The sequence below is a fragment of the Drosophila nasuta genome, chromosome X, assembly GCF_023558535.2.
Source record: "Drosophila nasuta strain 15112-1781.00 chromosome X, ASM2355853v1, whole genome shotgun sequence".
Lineage (NCBI taxonomy): Eukaryota > Metazoa > Arthropoda > Insecta > Diptera > Drosophilidae > Drosophila > Drosophila nasuta.
Window position 1 is genome coordinate 2,360,206 of NC_083459.1, and position 14,596 is coordinate 2,374,801.

Consider the following 14,596-nt stretch of genomic DNA (forward strand, 5'->3'; position numbering starts at 1 on the left):
TTCTTAAGGCCATTGAATTGCCTTTCGCTTTGTGAACGATGTGGAACTACAAAGTACAGTTGTACTATGCATAATGCTATATGTATTAGTATTTCTTATCTTATATGTACATATGTATGTACGTAAACGCTTTAATCGCTAATGGAACTTGTTGAGCTGGGCTTGTGCTAGATTCGGTCACGGATTTCACACATGTCTTATCACCAATCATCAGTTGCAACCCACCTAGTAAACATGCTATAAGTATTTAGTTAGCTACTAGATAAGTAATTAGTTAAAATCATGCACTAATCGGTCACTAAATGGATAAGATTTGTTTTTTATCAGAGCAAGTTGATAATGTGTGATTTTAAAATTCAATGTTTTTGGAATGCCACAAAAATATATTATACGGAATATTTAATTACATAAGAAATGTATTGTATTAAAATTAATTAGCATACATACATACATATATGAATTACATGTGTTTATAAGCATCATGTAATACAATGTATTAGGTGTCGTAACTTGTTTATGAAATCGATTATTTCGTTTTTTCTTTAAATTATTCAATTATTTATTTTCAAAGTAATTGCACAAATTCAAGCTATAGCTATTGTTATGACGTCATTCTATATGAGATAATGTTACATAATAATTTATGCTATTAATCAATTTTTAAATAAAGTGAGTCAGAATAATGCAATATGCTTAACATACATATGTATATGATAAAAACTATCTTTTATTTTAAAAAACTGGTATAATTAATTTAGAAAATCAAATTAAAGCTTTATAAAAAAAAACAAAATTAAAACAATACGTAGCGAAGAAAGTACCTTTTTTTCAAGAGCAACAAATGTACCATTTCGAATTGCAAGGAAATGTACCAAGAGTGATTTCAACAAGGTGGCAACGCACTTACCACAGCACAGCTGATAAAAGGTGGCAGCGTTGCCAGATCGCCGCCAAGTGGGCTCGCCCCGCTCACACAGTGTAGTGTGTGACTTTCATTCATAGGACGGAGACAATGGACGACAGCAACAAGTTTGCCAAACTACATCAGCAGTTTCTCTGCTGTTATCCGATTAACAAAATGGCCTGGTCGGTAAGTGCAACTTGCATTACATGTGCCGCATATATAAATATTGTAATTTACTGCAGACACTGAAACTGCCTATGGAGCTGGAGGAACAACGTGCTCTCATTGCGGCGACCTGCGGACACGAGTTGAACCAGTTCTTCCCGGTGCGGCGCAGCTACCAGGAGGCGTTTGTGAAGCGGCTGCTGCAGCTGCTCAAGGATCACGAGGATTTGCACGACGATATCTTCGACAGTATGTGCGGTCAGCTGGCGAAAGCGAGTCTAGACGATGCTGCCAGCGATGCCACTTCCAGTTCAACGACCACCTCCAGCTATGCCTACAAACATTATGTGCTGCAGCCGGGACAACACATCACGCTGCGGGAATCCAATAGCTTTGTCAGCGAAGGCACCACAGGGCTCTGCACCTGGGAGGCAGCTTTAGCTCTCGCCGATTATCTGCTGCAACATGCCAATCTGTTGGCAGGCAAACACGTGCTGGAGTTGGGCGCTGGCGCCGGATTGTTGGGCATACTGCTGAAGCATCGCTCGCTGCAACTCCAGGTGGGTCAAGTGCTGCTCACCGATGGCAGCGCTCCTTGCGTCCAGTTGATGCGCCACAACATTGCCTTAAATTTCAAGGATCTGGACGATGTGGTCGCAACGCCACAGTGCGCTGAACTGCGCTGGAATCGCGTGGCACAGTTTGAGTGGTCCAAGTATGCGATACCCGATCTTCTGCTGGCCGCCGATGTCGTCTACGATGAGACGCAGTTCGAGTGGCTGCTGCAGGCGCTGGATTACATCTTTGATCTGGCCCAGAATCGCTGTCAAATGCTGTTGGCCAGCACAGTGCGCAACGTGGACACGCTGCACAAGTTCATGGTGAAGCTGGGTGAGTTAGCTGAACTTTCGAATTTCGCATTTCGTTTGTATTTCTAATGATTTATTTGATTTGTAGAGGAGCATCATTATCAGGTGACGCCGTGCGCCAATGTGTCGGCTTGTGCTAGCCACTTTTGTCGGGATCACACGGCTGCTGTGCAAATCGTGTGCATTAAACGTTAGCCAACTAATACACGCAAACCTCGCTTAGCGGCCACATAGCATTTAGTGGCCAGTTGGGCGCACTTTAAAGAAAACATAAAAAACACTGCAAAAATTCCCTTTTTGCTTTCACTCGAAAGTTGTGACCGTTAAACGAGGTTTACAAGTGTATTACTTACAAACAAAACAAAGACAAAAAAACAAAAAAAAAAACACTAAACTAAACAAGAAAACAAACACAAATAACAACTCAATGCAATGCCGATCATTGGCTAATGGTCGGTATGGTGCCATCGTTAAGCCAACGCACATTTAGCTGCTCAATCTGATGCTTCATGAAGATAATGCCATACACCTCATACTGTATGTCCAGCAACTTGATGCGATGCGTCCGCGGAACCTTCATGCCCACCACCAACGCGACCAGGGCCGTGATGATCATGAACACAAATCCCTGGGCCATCAGCGTGTTCTCATCGCGGGCGTAGAAATACGAGTTGCTCGTGTTGGCCACAAAATAATAATACACCACACTGGTGCTGACCAACTTGAGCGTGTAGGAGGCAAAGATGATGCACTCCGTGAAGCGCAGATGCGTCACCTCGAGCAGCACAATCTGCTGGCTGGAATACGCGAGGCCGAAGAGCACGAGCAGAAACCAAAATGTCACTTTCGACCCCGTCGTCCCATAGATGATCATGCCCAGCACCGTGATCAGCAGCATCAGCAGCTGTGTGCTCACAAATTGCACCTTGGCGGAGACGAAGCGCAGACAAATGAGCGCCAAGACGCTGCCCCCAAAGATCACCCAAAACATGGCATCCACATGGGCCAAATCATTCAAGCGCACGGCATCGTTCAACGCAAACCAGAAGACCAAATAGATGAACAGAGCGAATTGAATGGCCTCGGTGAAGAGGAGCAGGAACGTGACGTGCCACTGCTGATTCTTGGTCACGTAGAAGAACTGCAGCCGCTTGATGACATCGGCACGCGGCTCAAATATGCTGCCATTGGCATTGGCAATGCGCAGCTCATTGTCCAGACTATTGCTGGTGTCCACAGTGCCCAGGACATGCAGCACTTTGAGGCCAATGACGATGGCCAGCATCACGGCCGAGATGGAGAGATATGTGGCAGCAAAGTTCACATAGATGCCATCGATGGCCTGCTCCGGCGTCACCGTTTGACCCGCGTTCTCCTCCAGATTCTGCACATAGGCGGCGCCAATCAAACTCACAGCCGAGGCCATGCCCATCAGATAGCAGCTGCAGCAGCCGGAGATGAGCAGAGCGCGACTGTCCTTTGAGCTGATCGTGAGCAGGAATCCATAGCCGGCAACGAAGGTCAGACTGTGCGCCACATACGACATATAGGCGCCCACGTGATCTGTGGCGAGAAATGGGGAAAGGGAGGAGAAAAGAGGAATTAGATAGAAAGATACATTTTTACTTGAGTGTGAAGATAGAGCGGGGAACAATTCAGTTTTTTGCATGTCATGCTATTAATATTCTTATCTGCTGCAAATGAGAAGCTTTAAGCTCGCTCAGCATCGAGCTTTGTTGATCTTTCTTGTATAGCATCTCATCTGAAGATTAGTATTTTGAGTAATTCCAAATGAATTGTAGTTTGTAGCTGCATTTTGTTGTCCAGTTTCAAAGCGAAGCAAACAAAAAAGTCTTTAAATTGAAATAGCTATCTTTTGAAATAGAAAAGCGTGTGCTGATAACACAGGTAAATAACACAATTTCGGGACGGAAAACAGCAACTTTCTAAAGCTTCTTAGTATATAAAAAGTAGTTTAAATTTGTGTCGTACATTTGATGATAGGAAAGTGTTTTAGTTTTAATAATAAATGTGGGAGCTAAAGCGGATTACTAATCGATACTAAATGAGGGATTCAATAGGTGAAGAATTGTTCATAAATAATCTAGTATAGACAGGCCCTAATAATATTGAATAAGGTTAACAAAAGCCACTCCAGTTTCTCTATCTGATTGTTGTTCGATTAATCTGCATTTTCTCACAAGTTTAACACTCATCAGAGCAGAGGAAGAATAACTAGAAAGACGTAGAATTCTTACCATATCCATCGGCAAAGTAGAAGCAACTGGCAATCAGATTGAAGACTCCAGTGCCAATGAGCAACAGTGGCTGCCAGTAGATGATGCATTTCTTCAGATACTTGAGCAGCAGAAAGCAAAGAGCTGCGAACAGAGTCAAGCTAGCGCCCAAGATCAAGGGTCCATAGTCAATGAGATTGGCATCGAGATGTCGCTCAGCGATGAACGCACAAATCGTGTAGCCAAAGATGAAGCCAGCGGGCAGAAAGCACAAGCAAACTGAGAGTGAAAGAGAGAGAGAGAGAGAATTAAAGCTGCTGTCTTTTTCTTTTGCTTTCATTCAATTCGATTCCATTCGATTCGAAACTTACCCACATAGCTGGGTGCGTATTTAAAGAACTTGATCACACATTTGCCCCATAAATTCGACATGGTTTATTTTGACTCAGTTTGATTGGTTGTTGTGATTGTTTCGTTGTGTGTGTGTGTGTGTGTCTCTAATGCATTGTCGCGAATTAATTAATTGTTAATAATACTTATTATTTGAGCTTTATGTTAGGGGGGAAACCAACTCATGGGGTTGACTGATGAGCCAGCAATGCGAGCAAAGATTGCGTATACTTTAGTGTCCAAGTTGGCAGTCGCAGTACTTAGATAAGATAACCAGGTAGCCAACCAGCCAGCCAGCACCTGCATGATGACTAATCTGGGCTATATAGTACAGATATATGCGGATGCCCGCCTCAAAAAAAAAAACAACAACAGCAATAGCAAAAAATAAAAAGCCTGATAAGCATGATAAGTCGCCGCGCCAGAAAAGGGAATTCAAATTCAAATTCAATGAGACTCCACTCCAATCAATTTAGATTCTCTGACTCTGACTTTCTCTCCCACTTCCTCTCACAGTCACTCGTTGGCTGATAATAAAGCTAATCTCATTGTTACGCCAGTTGTGTTGATGTTGATAATGTGCGTCTTAAGCCAAAGGCAGCTAACGGCTAAAAGCTCCCCGGGGAGCGTCTAAAGTGAACGCTGCTTAAGTGGAACAAACATTCGCCTGTCACTTTGCATCTGTGCATCTGCACACACACACACACACACACACACACACACAAAACTTGGCGGTTGGCGGGGGAGACAATCGGGCCAAGACTTTGTTTACCTTTGAGTTGACTTTCGCATTTATAGGGTTGTGGCGCAGCCATGCGGCATGCCACACACAAGGTTGCAGACAATTCGAAGTGCTCTCTCGAATGGTTTTTACAAATCGATTAAGCTATTTATTGATGACAAATTGATTCAATGGGGTAATGAAAGTATGTTAATTACTACATTTTAAATATTGATTTTTTGCACATTATATTCATTTTTATTTTAAATAGTTTTAGAAGTTTCTTTTTGATGGTACAATGTTATTGAAAACTATTTCTAGAAAGCATTTTTACTTTTAATAATTTCTGCAATTATTTGCGTAGTTAAATGTTTAAAATTAATAATAATTTAGTTTTTTCTGATCAAAAAATTACTAAAATTAATGATTATAATATTTATTAGCATTTAATAGAATTCAACTAAAAATGTTTATTTAAAGATATAACCTTTTTTAATTGGAAAATTATAGAAATTGTCGGGTATTTCTTTATTAGCATAATATATTTGTTTTTTATATATTTTAAGTAATAATATTAAACAAATAAATAAATAATAAAATAAATTAAATAAAAAAAATTAAATTAAGAAAAACATTTTCATTGCACATTAAAATTAGAACCCATTTTTTATATCTATTAGTGTCCAATTTAATAAAAGCAAGAAAAACATTTCAAATAATGATTTCTAAATTTTATTTATATTTTTGAAGCAGTCATTTGAATACCCTATTAATTTTAGCGTAGTAAAATGAAGAAATACAATATTTACATCAAAATAAATAATTTCAAAAAATGTATTCTGAATCGAATTTTGATGAAGAAAATAAAAAATAGCAACATTTGATATATGATTCAATTTTATGATTTATTTATTGCTTCTAAGGCGAGGACGCACTTTGTGACGTCACACGAAGCGTTGTTAAGGGAAAAAGTGTTGCCTACCTTTCGGGGCAGCGAATGAGCCATTGCGTAAGCCGCACTTTGTGTCTCGGGAGAGCGTCGCACAGAGGGTGTAAATGTCAGTGCGGTAGAGCGAGACGGCGAGCGACGACGGAAGAGAGAGCTTGCGCCTGTGACCCAAGAGCGACCCAGTAACCAAGAGAAAGACAGAGAGAGCGAGTAAGAGGGAGAGCCAGGACTGTGTTGGATTGTGTTGCCTTTGGACGGCGATTACTTCCGGAATTTATTTGGCGAGTGCACAACAACAAGGCAGCGACTAGCAGCAAACAGAACAGAACAGAAGCTGAAGAAGCTGGCGGATGAAGGATAATTAAAGCGATGTTGTAGACGGACGCAGCAATCACAAATCGCCGGCTGGCTTGGAGCAAACAACTCCACACACACACACGCACAACTGATAACTGGCAAGTGTGTGTGTGTGAGTGTGAGTGTGCGAGTGTGTAAGCGAGATGTATATGAGCATTTGGTGCCACAATCTGAATCTGAGTAGCCGCAGCCTGGCCATTGCCCTGGTGGCCTGTGTGACGCTCGTCTATTTCTCCTACAGCTTCAATGCCTGCCTTTTTGCCAGTCTCTCGCGCACACTGCAGCAGGTAAAAGTCAACACTAACAACTGCTTGCCACACTTGCCAAACACACATCTCCCTCTTGCACTTCTCATTCCAGAGCAACTTGCGCAATTTGCTGACGCTGCCGCAACGCAATGACACAAGCAGCAGCAGCAGCAACAACGCAGAGGCAACTACAACGGCAACGCCATCGACAAGCAATGCAACAACGACAACACCCACCCACCCGGCTGCTCAGCCGTTGCCCAGCATCGATGGTGCACCCAAATATCAAATGCTGCGGCAACAGGGATTGCGTCCCTCGCGCCATCTGCCCGACACGCTCATCATTGGCGTGAAGAAGAGCGGCACTCGCGCCCTCTTGGAGTTCATCCGCCTGCATCCGGATGTGCGTGCCGCCGGCTCCGAGGTGCACTTCTTTGATCGGCACTATCAGCGCGGACTGCGTTGGTATCGTCACCACATGCCCTACACCATCGAGGGGCAGATCACGATGGAGAAGACGCCCAGCTACTTTGTGACCAAGGAGGTGCCGCAGCGTGTCTATCACATGAACACGGCCACCAAGTGAGTGTGCAGCTGTCAAACTTGTAATAATCTCAATAATTGCACTTATGTGCAATTAAGTTGCAATTAAGTTAAACATAGTATGGCACTCATTTTGATTTGAAACGCAGACTTCAAGGTCACAGTGCTTGAATAATATTTGTGGTTAGTTAACAATTGGTGTAACTTAGTGGCATTTGTGCGTTTAACTGCAACATCTCATAAAAAACCATTCTTACAAATATTTGAAACATCAGTAAAAAGTGCTTACCTTTGGAAATTATGCATATGAACATGACCTCCAAGTGATTGCAGCTTTCAAATTTGCATTAATCTTAATAATTGCACTTATCTGCAATGTGCAATTAGTTTAAAATATCATTGCATTTATTAAGATTTAAAATGCAGGTTTCAATATCATTGCGTTTGATTAATATTTTAGGTTGCCTGACATTAGGTGGTACTTATCGGCAGTTGTGCGTTTAACTGCCACTTTAAGTAATTTAAAATCCTTTTTATAATATTTAACAGTTGTACAAATAATTAATACATCAGAAAAAAGTGGTTGCTTTGAAAATGATGTAACATGAATGATGAATGCTGTAATATAATTGCAGTTGTGCGTTTAACTGCACCTTTTCATAGAATATCATTTGTAGCATATTTAACAGTTACTGTGTGTGCAAATGTTTCAAACATAAATAATAATCAGAAAATTTAAAAAATATTGAGCAATAATCCGATATGTGCACTTATGTGCAATGCATTTAAATTATATCGGCTTTTTGCGAAGTGCATTAAATTTGATGCATTTAAAACCAAATATAATATTTATGCTCTCCTGATGAATGATGTAATATAACTGCAGTTGTGCGTTTAGCTGCAACTTATAATTGTAGAATTTTTTTGTAGTACCGATTTGCGGTGTCATTGAACTGTAAATATGTTGTAACAAATTCAAAATCGAATGCCTCATTTATAAGCAATGCATTGAAGTTAAAAGCTCATACAATTTTGTGCAATTATATTGAATTTGCACTTTAATACACAAATGTGCAATTATCGACATTATACACTTCTCGCCTGTTTTGCAGACTCCTGATTGTGGTGCGGGATCCGGTGACGCGAGCCATATCCGATTATACGCAGGCGGCCAGCAAGAAGTCGGACATGAAACGTTTCGAGCAGCTGGCCTTTGTTAATGGCAGCTATGCGGTGGTGGACACCAATTGGGGACCGGTTAAGATCGGTGTTTACGCGCGATATTTGGAACGTTGGCTGCACTTCTTTCCGCTGTCGCAGCTGCTCTTCATTAGCGGCGAGCGTTTGATTATGGATCCGGCGTATGAGATTGGACGTGTTCAGGATTTCTTGGGTCTGAAACGTGTCGTCACCGAGAAGCATTTCTATTTCAATGCAACGAAGGGATTTCCGTGCCTCTTCAAATCGGAGGCACGTTCAACGCCGCATTGTTTGGGCAAAACGAAGGGCAGAAATCATCCGCATATCGATGCCAATGCCATTGAGCGTCTGAGAGAATTCTATCGGCCATTTAATAATAAGTTTTATCAATTGACTGGCATTAACTTTGCCTGGCCCTAAGCGACAGAGCGAAAAAGCGACAAAGCGAGCGAGATGATGTTGTGTTGTTCGCTTATCTACAACGGACTGATATTGTTGTTTGCATTTTTTATACATATTATATACTATACTGTGTACTCGGTAACAAATAGTTGATATATATACATACATATAGATATACTGAATAGTATAATGCGTTACGCAATATTGTAACGTTTATTGCTCAATTAATTGTAGCTTTACTCCAAACAACTCTCACACTGACACTGACACTGACACAATCACTGAAAAACGGTTCCTTCTCTCGACTCTTCGACACGCACAACTACTTAAACTACGAATACTACTATTACCTACTATCTTATATACACACACGAGCATAAAACATATACATACATACTATATATAGTTATAGTATACTATATAATGGCATAGAACAATTAGAGCTTACTACGAATTCCTAGAGTGCATCCTCGATCCTAACAATTAAACAACGATGAGAGACAACAATGATAGTAAATTCACACACAAACACACACACACACACACACACACACACACTTTACGCACAACCTAAAACATACATTTTGAATACATTCCACATATAGTTCAAGAAGATAACATACTATATATACAACATTACTATATTCAAATTGCATGAGCATAGCTAAAGAAAAGACAAAAAACAAACTCAATTATTACATTTAAATAAATTGATATTTCATAAATTGGCTAATAACTCTTTTGTGATTTATAGTACATACATATATATATATATATATCTTATATATATATAGTTAAATTCCTGCCACCCCGCCCAACTTGCGATAATCCGAATTGACCGCAATGCCAGCATCATTCAATCCATTTGATATGCCACAAATGACCGAACCACGATTACGATACCGCTCACATTGATGTCCCTTGGCCTGCAGACTGTTGACATCCGCTTGCAGCATGCCGTACTCATATTGCAGCACATTGGGCAGCATCTGATGGTGGAAACGTGCCGCATCGATGGCACTCTTAATGTCCGCCCCTTGCCACAACATGCGCACCAGCAACGGGGCCAGAGCTGTTATGATTTTCGTGCCACCAGCGGCACCAACAACCAAACGCACCTTGCCGCTCTCACGTTCGGTGACAATAATGGGGCACATTGAGGACATGGGCCGTGGGGCGACACCAATCGCATTCTTGCCATCGATAAACGGCAAATCAAAATAGTTCCTCAAATGACGCAACGAATAGTCAGACATCGCATTATTGAACAATACTCCTGAGCGTTTGCCCATCCTTCCGCTGCCGAAACTAAACGGAAAACAAAGTGTCAACATTTAGTGCAAAGTTTATGCTGTCTGTCAACTTACTAAAAGTTGATCGAACTGGTCACGGACACAGCGTCGCCATTGTGCAGCACCGAGATGTGCGCTGTGCCGTGTTCATCGCGTGCTTCGAGTTCTCTACTCGCCCCATAATGCGACGAGCTGTTGAAGGTTTCTGCATCGTCAATCAATTGCGCGATGCGAGCTGCCAATTCGGGGCTGGTGAGATTCGCCAGGAGCTGAAGAGGAGACAAACCGAAATGGAATTAGAAAATACAAAAATCAGCAATATATACAGTGTTTAATGAAAAAGAATTCAAGTACCGACTATTTTAGTTAGATAAAACTTAATTGTCAACAAATAATTTCTATTCAATTACTCCACTCTCAATCTTATGAGCTGCAGAAGAAAGAATTCAACGGGAAGTAAAAGATTAATTGGCTACAAATCAGTTGCCTAGAAATAAATAGTTGTTGCACTTAAATAAAATTTGATCTCGATCTTGTCAATCAATCTGCAGAAGAATTCAACTCAAAGAGGCAATTGTATTATATACAATTTAGTTGCCCATAAACAAATAGTTGAGGCATTTAAATATAGTTTGTACTCAATTGCAATTTGAATGAAAATAGATGCCCATAAAAATTAAAATTCTGCAGTCTTGGTAATTGGTATTCAATTGCTTTTAAATACTCAATCTAATGAAGTGGGAGTAGCCTTTATCACCTTTTGAAACCGGCTGAGATTTCATTTAGGAATGTGTATAGTACTATACTATAGGAATGCAGTCCAGGGTCAGGAATTTAGCTAGGCCAATATAGGAAATGCTTTGGGGAAATGCTTACTTTGGTTTTATACTTCATTGGTGTTCTAACTTAAGATATTGTTCGGTGAACAGCCGATGCTGTAATGACTTGCATCACTTATGCATAGCGTTGAGTATTTGATGTCCCCCTTCTCCCCTTTGGACGTTAAGTTGAGGAGCCGCGTTAGTGGGCCAGTGCCTGTCAAGAAAGCGGTCCCTTAAATGTCTTGTAAACCTTCAGCAGAGAGAACCTGTCATCACCTAAAACTTGTTTTCCTATTTTTTTTATTCATACAAGTATCGGACAAGCTACGGTCATCCCTAGTAGAGGTCCGCTTGACCCGGAAAGGTTAGAAGAATAAACGGAGGCCATTTGCCTGAGGACACTGTTCACATCTGAGCTATTTGATAACCCAGACTCTCAGTTACGCTGAGACTCATCCTGGTTTGATATGACTGGGAAGGGATGTGGTAAGTTTTGAGAGAGCCGAATTTTCACATATGTTCCTTAGAGCAGCTACTATTAGCTTATCCTAAATTAATCTATTGAAACTTAATTTTCATTGCCTATTGAATAGTAATTTGAAATAAATAATGTATGCTGTTATTTTGTTAGAACTAGAACTAGATTTTCTATTGCGATTGAATATATACCCCATTTAAATTTAAGAAAATAGTCTCGCATTTTGCACAAGCACATGAAAAGAGCTGAGATAGTCAGCACGCTGCAAAAGTGAGGGACAGAGAGAGAGAGTATTTATATCGAACCTGCTCGTTAGCTGCATCATCCAATTGCCAGCGTTGCACGAAACCAAATTTCATGGCCTCAACAATGCGATGGATTTCCAGGGCGCCCAATTTGCCCGTTGCCTCAAAATCGCTGCGAAACTCACGCAAAATGTTCATGATGAATGCAACAATGTGTCCGCTTCCAGGTGGTGGCACCAAATGCAAGTCCAGCTCATCCAGTGGCACAACTAGCGACTCTGCCAGTTGCACTTGTGCGTTCGTCAGATCCTCGCGCGTAATGCCGCTGTTGATGTCCCGTAGATCGGCATAAACTTGCCCCATCAATGAGCCATTGTAGAAGCTACGCGGTCCCTCAACAGCGATGGTTTCGTATGTGGCACACAATTGCTTCGGCGGTTGTATGTGGCTGCCGAGACGCCAAAAGTCTCCCGTTTCAGGATTCACAAACATGCGGCTCAACAGCGAATCGGCTTTGATCATTGCCTCATTGATGACCAGCGCATCCAATTGATGTTTGTACAGTGCATAGCCTGAGTGGCACAATGCCAATGTGGGTGCCACCAACTCGTGCCACGGCAGGCGACCGTAACGCTCGTGGGCCACAGCATAGCCCAAGAGCTCGGTGGGCACAGCGATGGACCAGCTCGATTGTTGCAGTTGCTGTTCATTCTGGAACTTCGCATAGTCCAAGGCGCTGCGCGACTGTGGCGCCATCTCTCGACTCAAGATGCTAACTGCTCGCCGCTCGTTGTGCAGATAAATGTTCATCAACATGCCGCCTCCCAATCCCATGCTCTGGATGCCAAGCAGTCCGTTACATAGCAGTGCGGCAAGTGCTGCATCCACCGCGCTGCCACCACGTTGCAGAACATCTCTGTGATATTCCTCAATTTACTAATCTTCATTTAAAACGCTCTTGTGAAATGTTGACTTACCTTGCTATCAAGCTGCATTCGGCGTTGTCTGAGCAAATTGCAGATTGTTTGAAATGCTGCTTCTGGGAGCTGGATGGTGGCAGCGGCATCTCTGGATTTGGCGGTGTTCTTGCCACATGTCGTTTACCTAAACAATGATTATATGTTGCTCATTTTTTGTGTACTTGTCTTACATTGCCAACTTACCGCGGTTCTCGAGCTGTCCATAGTAATAAATTGCAATCAGCAAGCTGGCGATGCCAAATAAAGATACAAAACGATTACAAATCCATTGCAAGAGCATCATTTTGTTTATCCTAGTTGTTGTAATAAACAATTACTTTGTATTCGCTTCATTTTGTGCTTTAAATTTGTTTTGTTGCGTCTTGCAGCCAAACGTAAACAAGGATATCGAAACAGGCAGCGATAGTTCGATAGGCATGAAAAGTGTGGAGTTGCGCGATACTTTTACTGAGCGAAAGTAATGCTATCGATAACACAAACGGCGCACTTTTTAAATTTCAAGGTAAGCAATTATAAGCGTAATTGAATTGTTATACAATTTAATTAAAGAATGAATCTTATACAATATTTGAATATATGTGAAATATAAATGAAAATAAAACAAATGAATTAAATGAATTAAATTAAATTGTATTTATTTTAATTGCAAATAGTGCTGTATTGAATTCTGATAAAACAATAGAGATTTTTACTTAGGTAAGTAATGGGATATTTAATATCTAACCTTAATACTTGTGTTTTAGTCACATTCAAGCAGCTAAACAAACGTTATGCGCTTTTTGTGGAATACAATATTTAATAGCTAAGGTTATAACCTCATGAAGTGACTTTAGCTAGAGAACCTGACCTGATGATCAAATGCCCCGTTCTATGCAAAAGTCGTGACGAAGCATTGTTGCATTGTTGTTGTTGTCGCTGCAGTTGTAATAAATGAATGTAGTGAAGAGGCACCTTTATAATTGGTTTTTGGCGTGATCTTTGGTCAGCGACAGCAGTTAAGATTCCCATGGTATAGGCAATGTAATTGATTTGTGCATCCGCTTGCCATATTATTATTATTGCTGCACTCGCCAAGCACTCGCACTCGCACTCGCTCTCAAACTCATACTCATACTCGTATTCGTACTCTGCAACAATCAGAGTATACATGAATGAAATTTAAAAGCCATAAATCTTATGTTTTTATATCGCACTGCGCAGCATGGCAATCAAATGAACAAATCAACTGATCCAACAACAGGAAGACACATTCCGGTTCGGTTCAGTTCGTTGATCGTCAATGGAGATGGAGATGGAGATGGAGATGATGGCAATGGCAATGAATGAATGTGTGCTGCTTGCAACTTGGATTGGGATCTCGCATATCTGACATCTCTTTGGGTTGGGTTGGGTTGGGTTGGAGAGTATCACGCATCTTGTCTCCGAACATGGCAAAGCTAATTCCAGCACGCGTCTCTCCTAACTATGTATGACGAAATGTACGCAACAAATACAAATGCCTACATCATCATGGCACCTGTCAGACGTCAGTGGCGGCTTAACAGCTTAAATGACTCAACGAGCAGCAGCAAAAACGAGATAGAGAAACGCAGACGCAGTCTGTGGTGTCTGCGAAAGTGAAAGAGATGGAGACGATGCTCCAGATTGTCAACAGCGTCAACACCTTGGTAGCGACAAACAACTTAGCCAACATAATTTGCCTCAAGTATTTGTGTGTGATGAATTTATTTTTAATAACACTGCACAACAAAATGCTGGGAAAAAACAAATTGTTTAAGTATGTAATACCAAATAA

General features: G+C 41.3%; 4 protein-coding genes across 4 annotated transcripts; 2 read left to right on the forward strand and 2 right to left on the reverse strand.

Moving 5' to 3' along the window:
* Positions 1-929: 929 nt before the first annotated feature.
* LOC132797254 (protein-lysine N-methyltransferase EEF2KMT) lies at positions 930-2,167 on the forward strand. Its single transcript, XM_060808883.1, has 3 exons — positions 930-1,090; positions 1,147-1,960; positions 2,027-2,167. The coding sequence occupies exons 1-3, from the start codon at positions 1,013-1,015 to the stop codon at positions 2,131-2,133; spliced, it is 999 nt and encodes a 332-aa protein (XP_060664866.1). The 5' UTR covers positions 930-1,012; the 3' UTR covers positions 2,134-2,167.
* A 60-nt stretch (positions 2,168-2,227) lies between these two features.
* On the reverse strand, positions 2,228-4,858 carry LOC132797252 (uncharacterized). The gene is made up of 3 exons (XM_060808881.1): positions 4,547-4,858; positions 4,197-4,454; positions 2,228-3,501 (listed from the first exon to the last, which is right to left on the reverse strand). The coding sequence occupies exons 1-3, from the start codon at positions 4,605-4,607 to the stop codon at positions 2,378-2,380; spliced, it is 1,443 nt and encodes a 480-aa protein (XP_060664864.1). The 5' UTR covers positions 4,608-4,858; the 3' UTR covers positions 2,228-2,377.
* Positions 3,496-9,712, forward strand: LOC132797253 (heparan sulfate glucosamine 3-O-sulfotransferase 6). Its single transcript, XM_060808882.1, has 4 exons — positions 3,496-3,846; positions 6,210-6,879; positions 6,953-7,422; positions 8,496-9,712. Exons 2-4 carry the CDS (start codon positions 6,736-6,738, stop codon positions 9,001-9,003), a joined length of 1,122 nt encoding a protein of 373 aa, XP_060664865.1. The 5' UTR covers positions 3,496-3,846; positions 6,210-6,735; the 3' UTR covers positions 9,004-9,712.
* Positions 9,713-9,727: 15 nt separating this feature from the next.
* On the reverse strand, positions 9,728-13,181 carry LOC132797251 (glutathione hydrolase 1 proenzyme). Its single transcript, XM_060808880.1, has 5 exons — positions 12,985-13,181; positions 12,799-12,925; positions 11,882-12,737; positions 10,353-10,546; positions 9,728-10,293 (listed from the first exon to the last, which is right to left on the reverse strand). The coding sequence occupies exons 1-5, from the start codon at positions 13,082-13,084 to the stop codon at positions 9,780-9,782; spliced, it is 1,791 nt and encodes a 596-aa protein (XP_060664863.1). The 5' UTR covers positions 13,085-13,181; the 3' UTR covers positions 9,728-9,779.
* Positions 13,182-14,596: the final 1,415 nt, after the last annotated feature.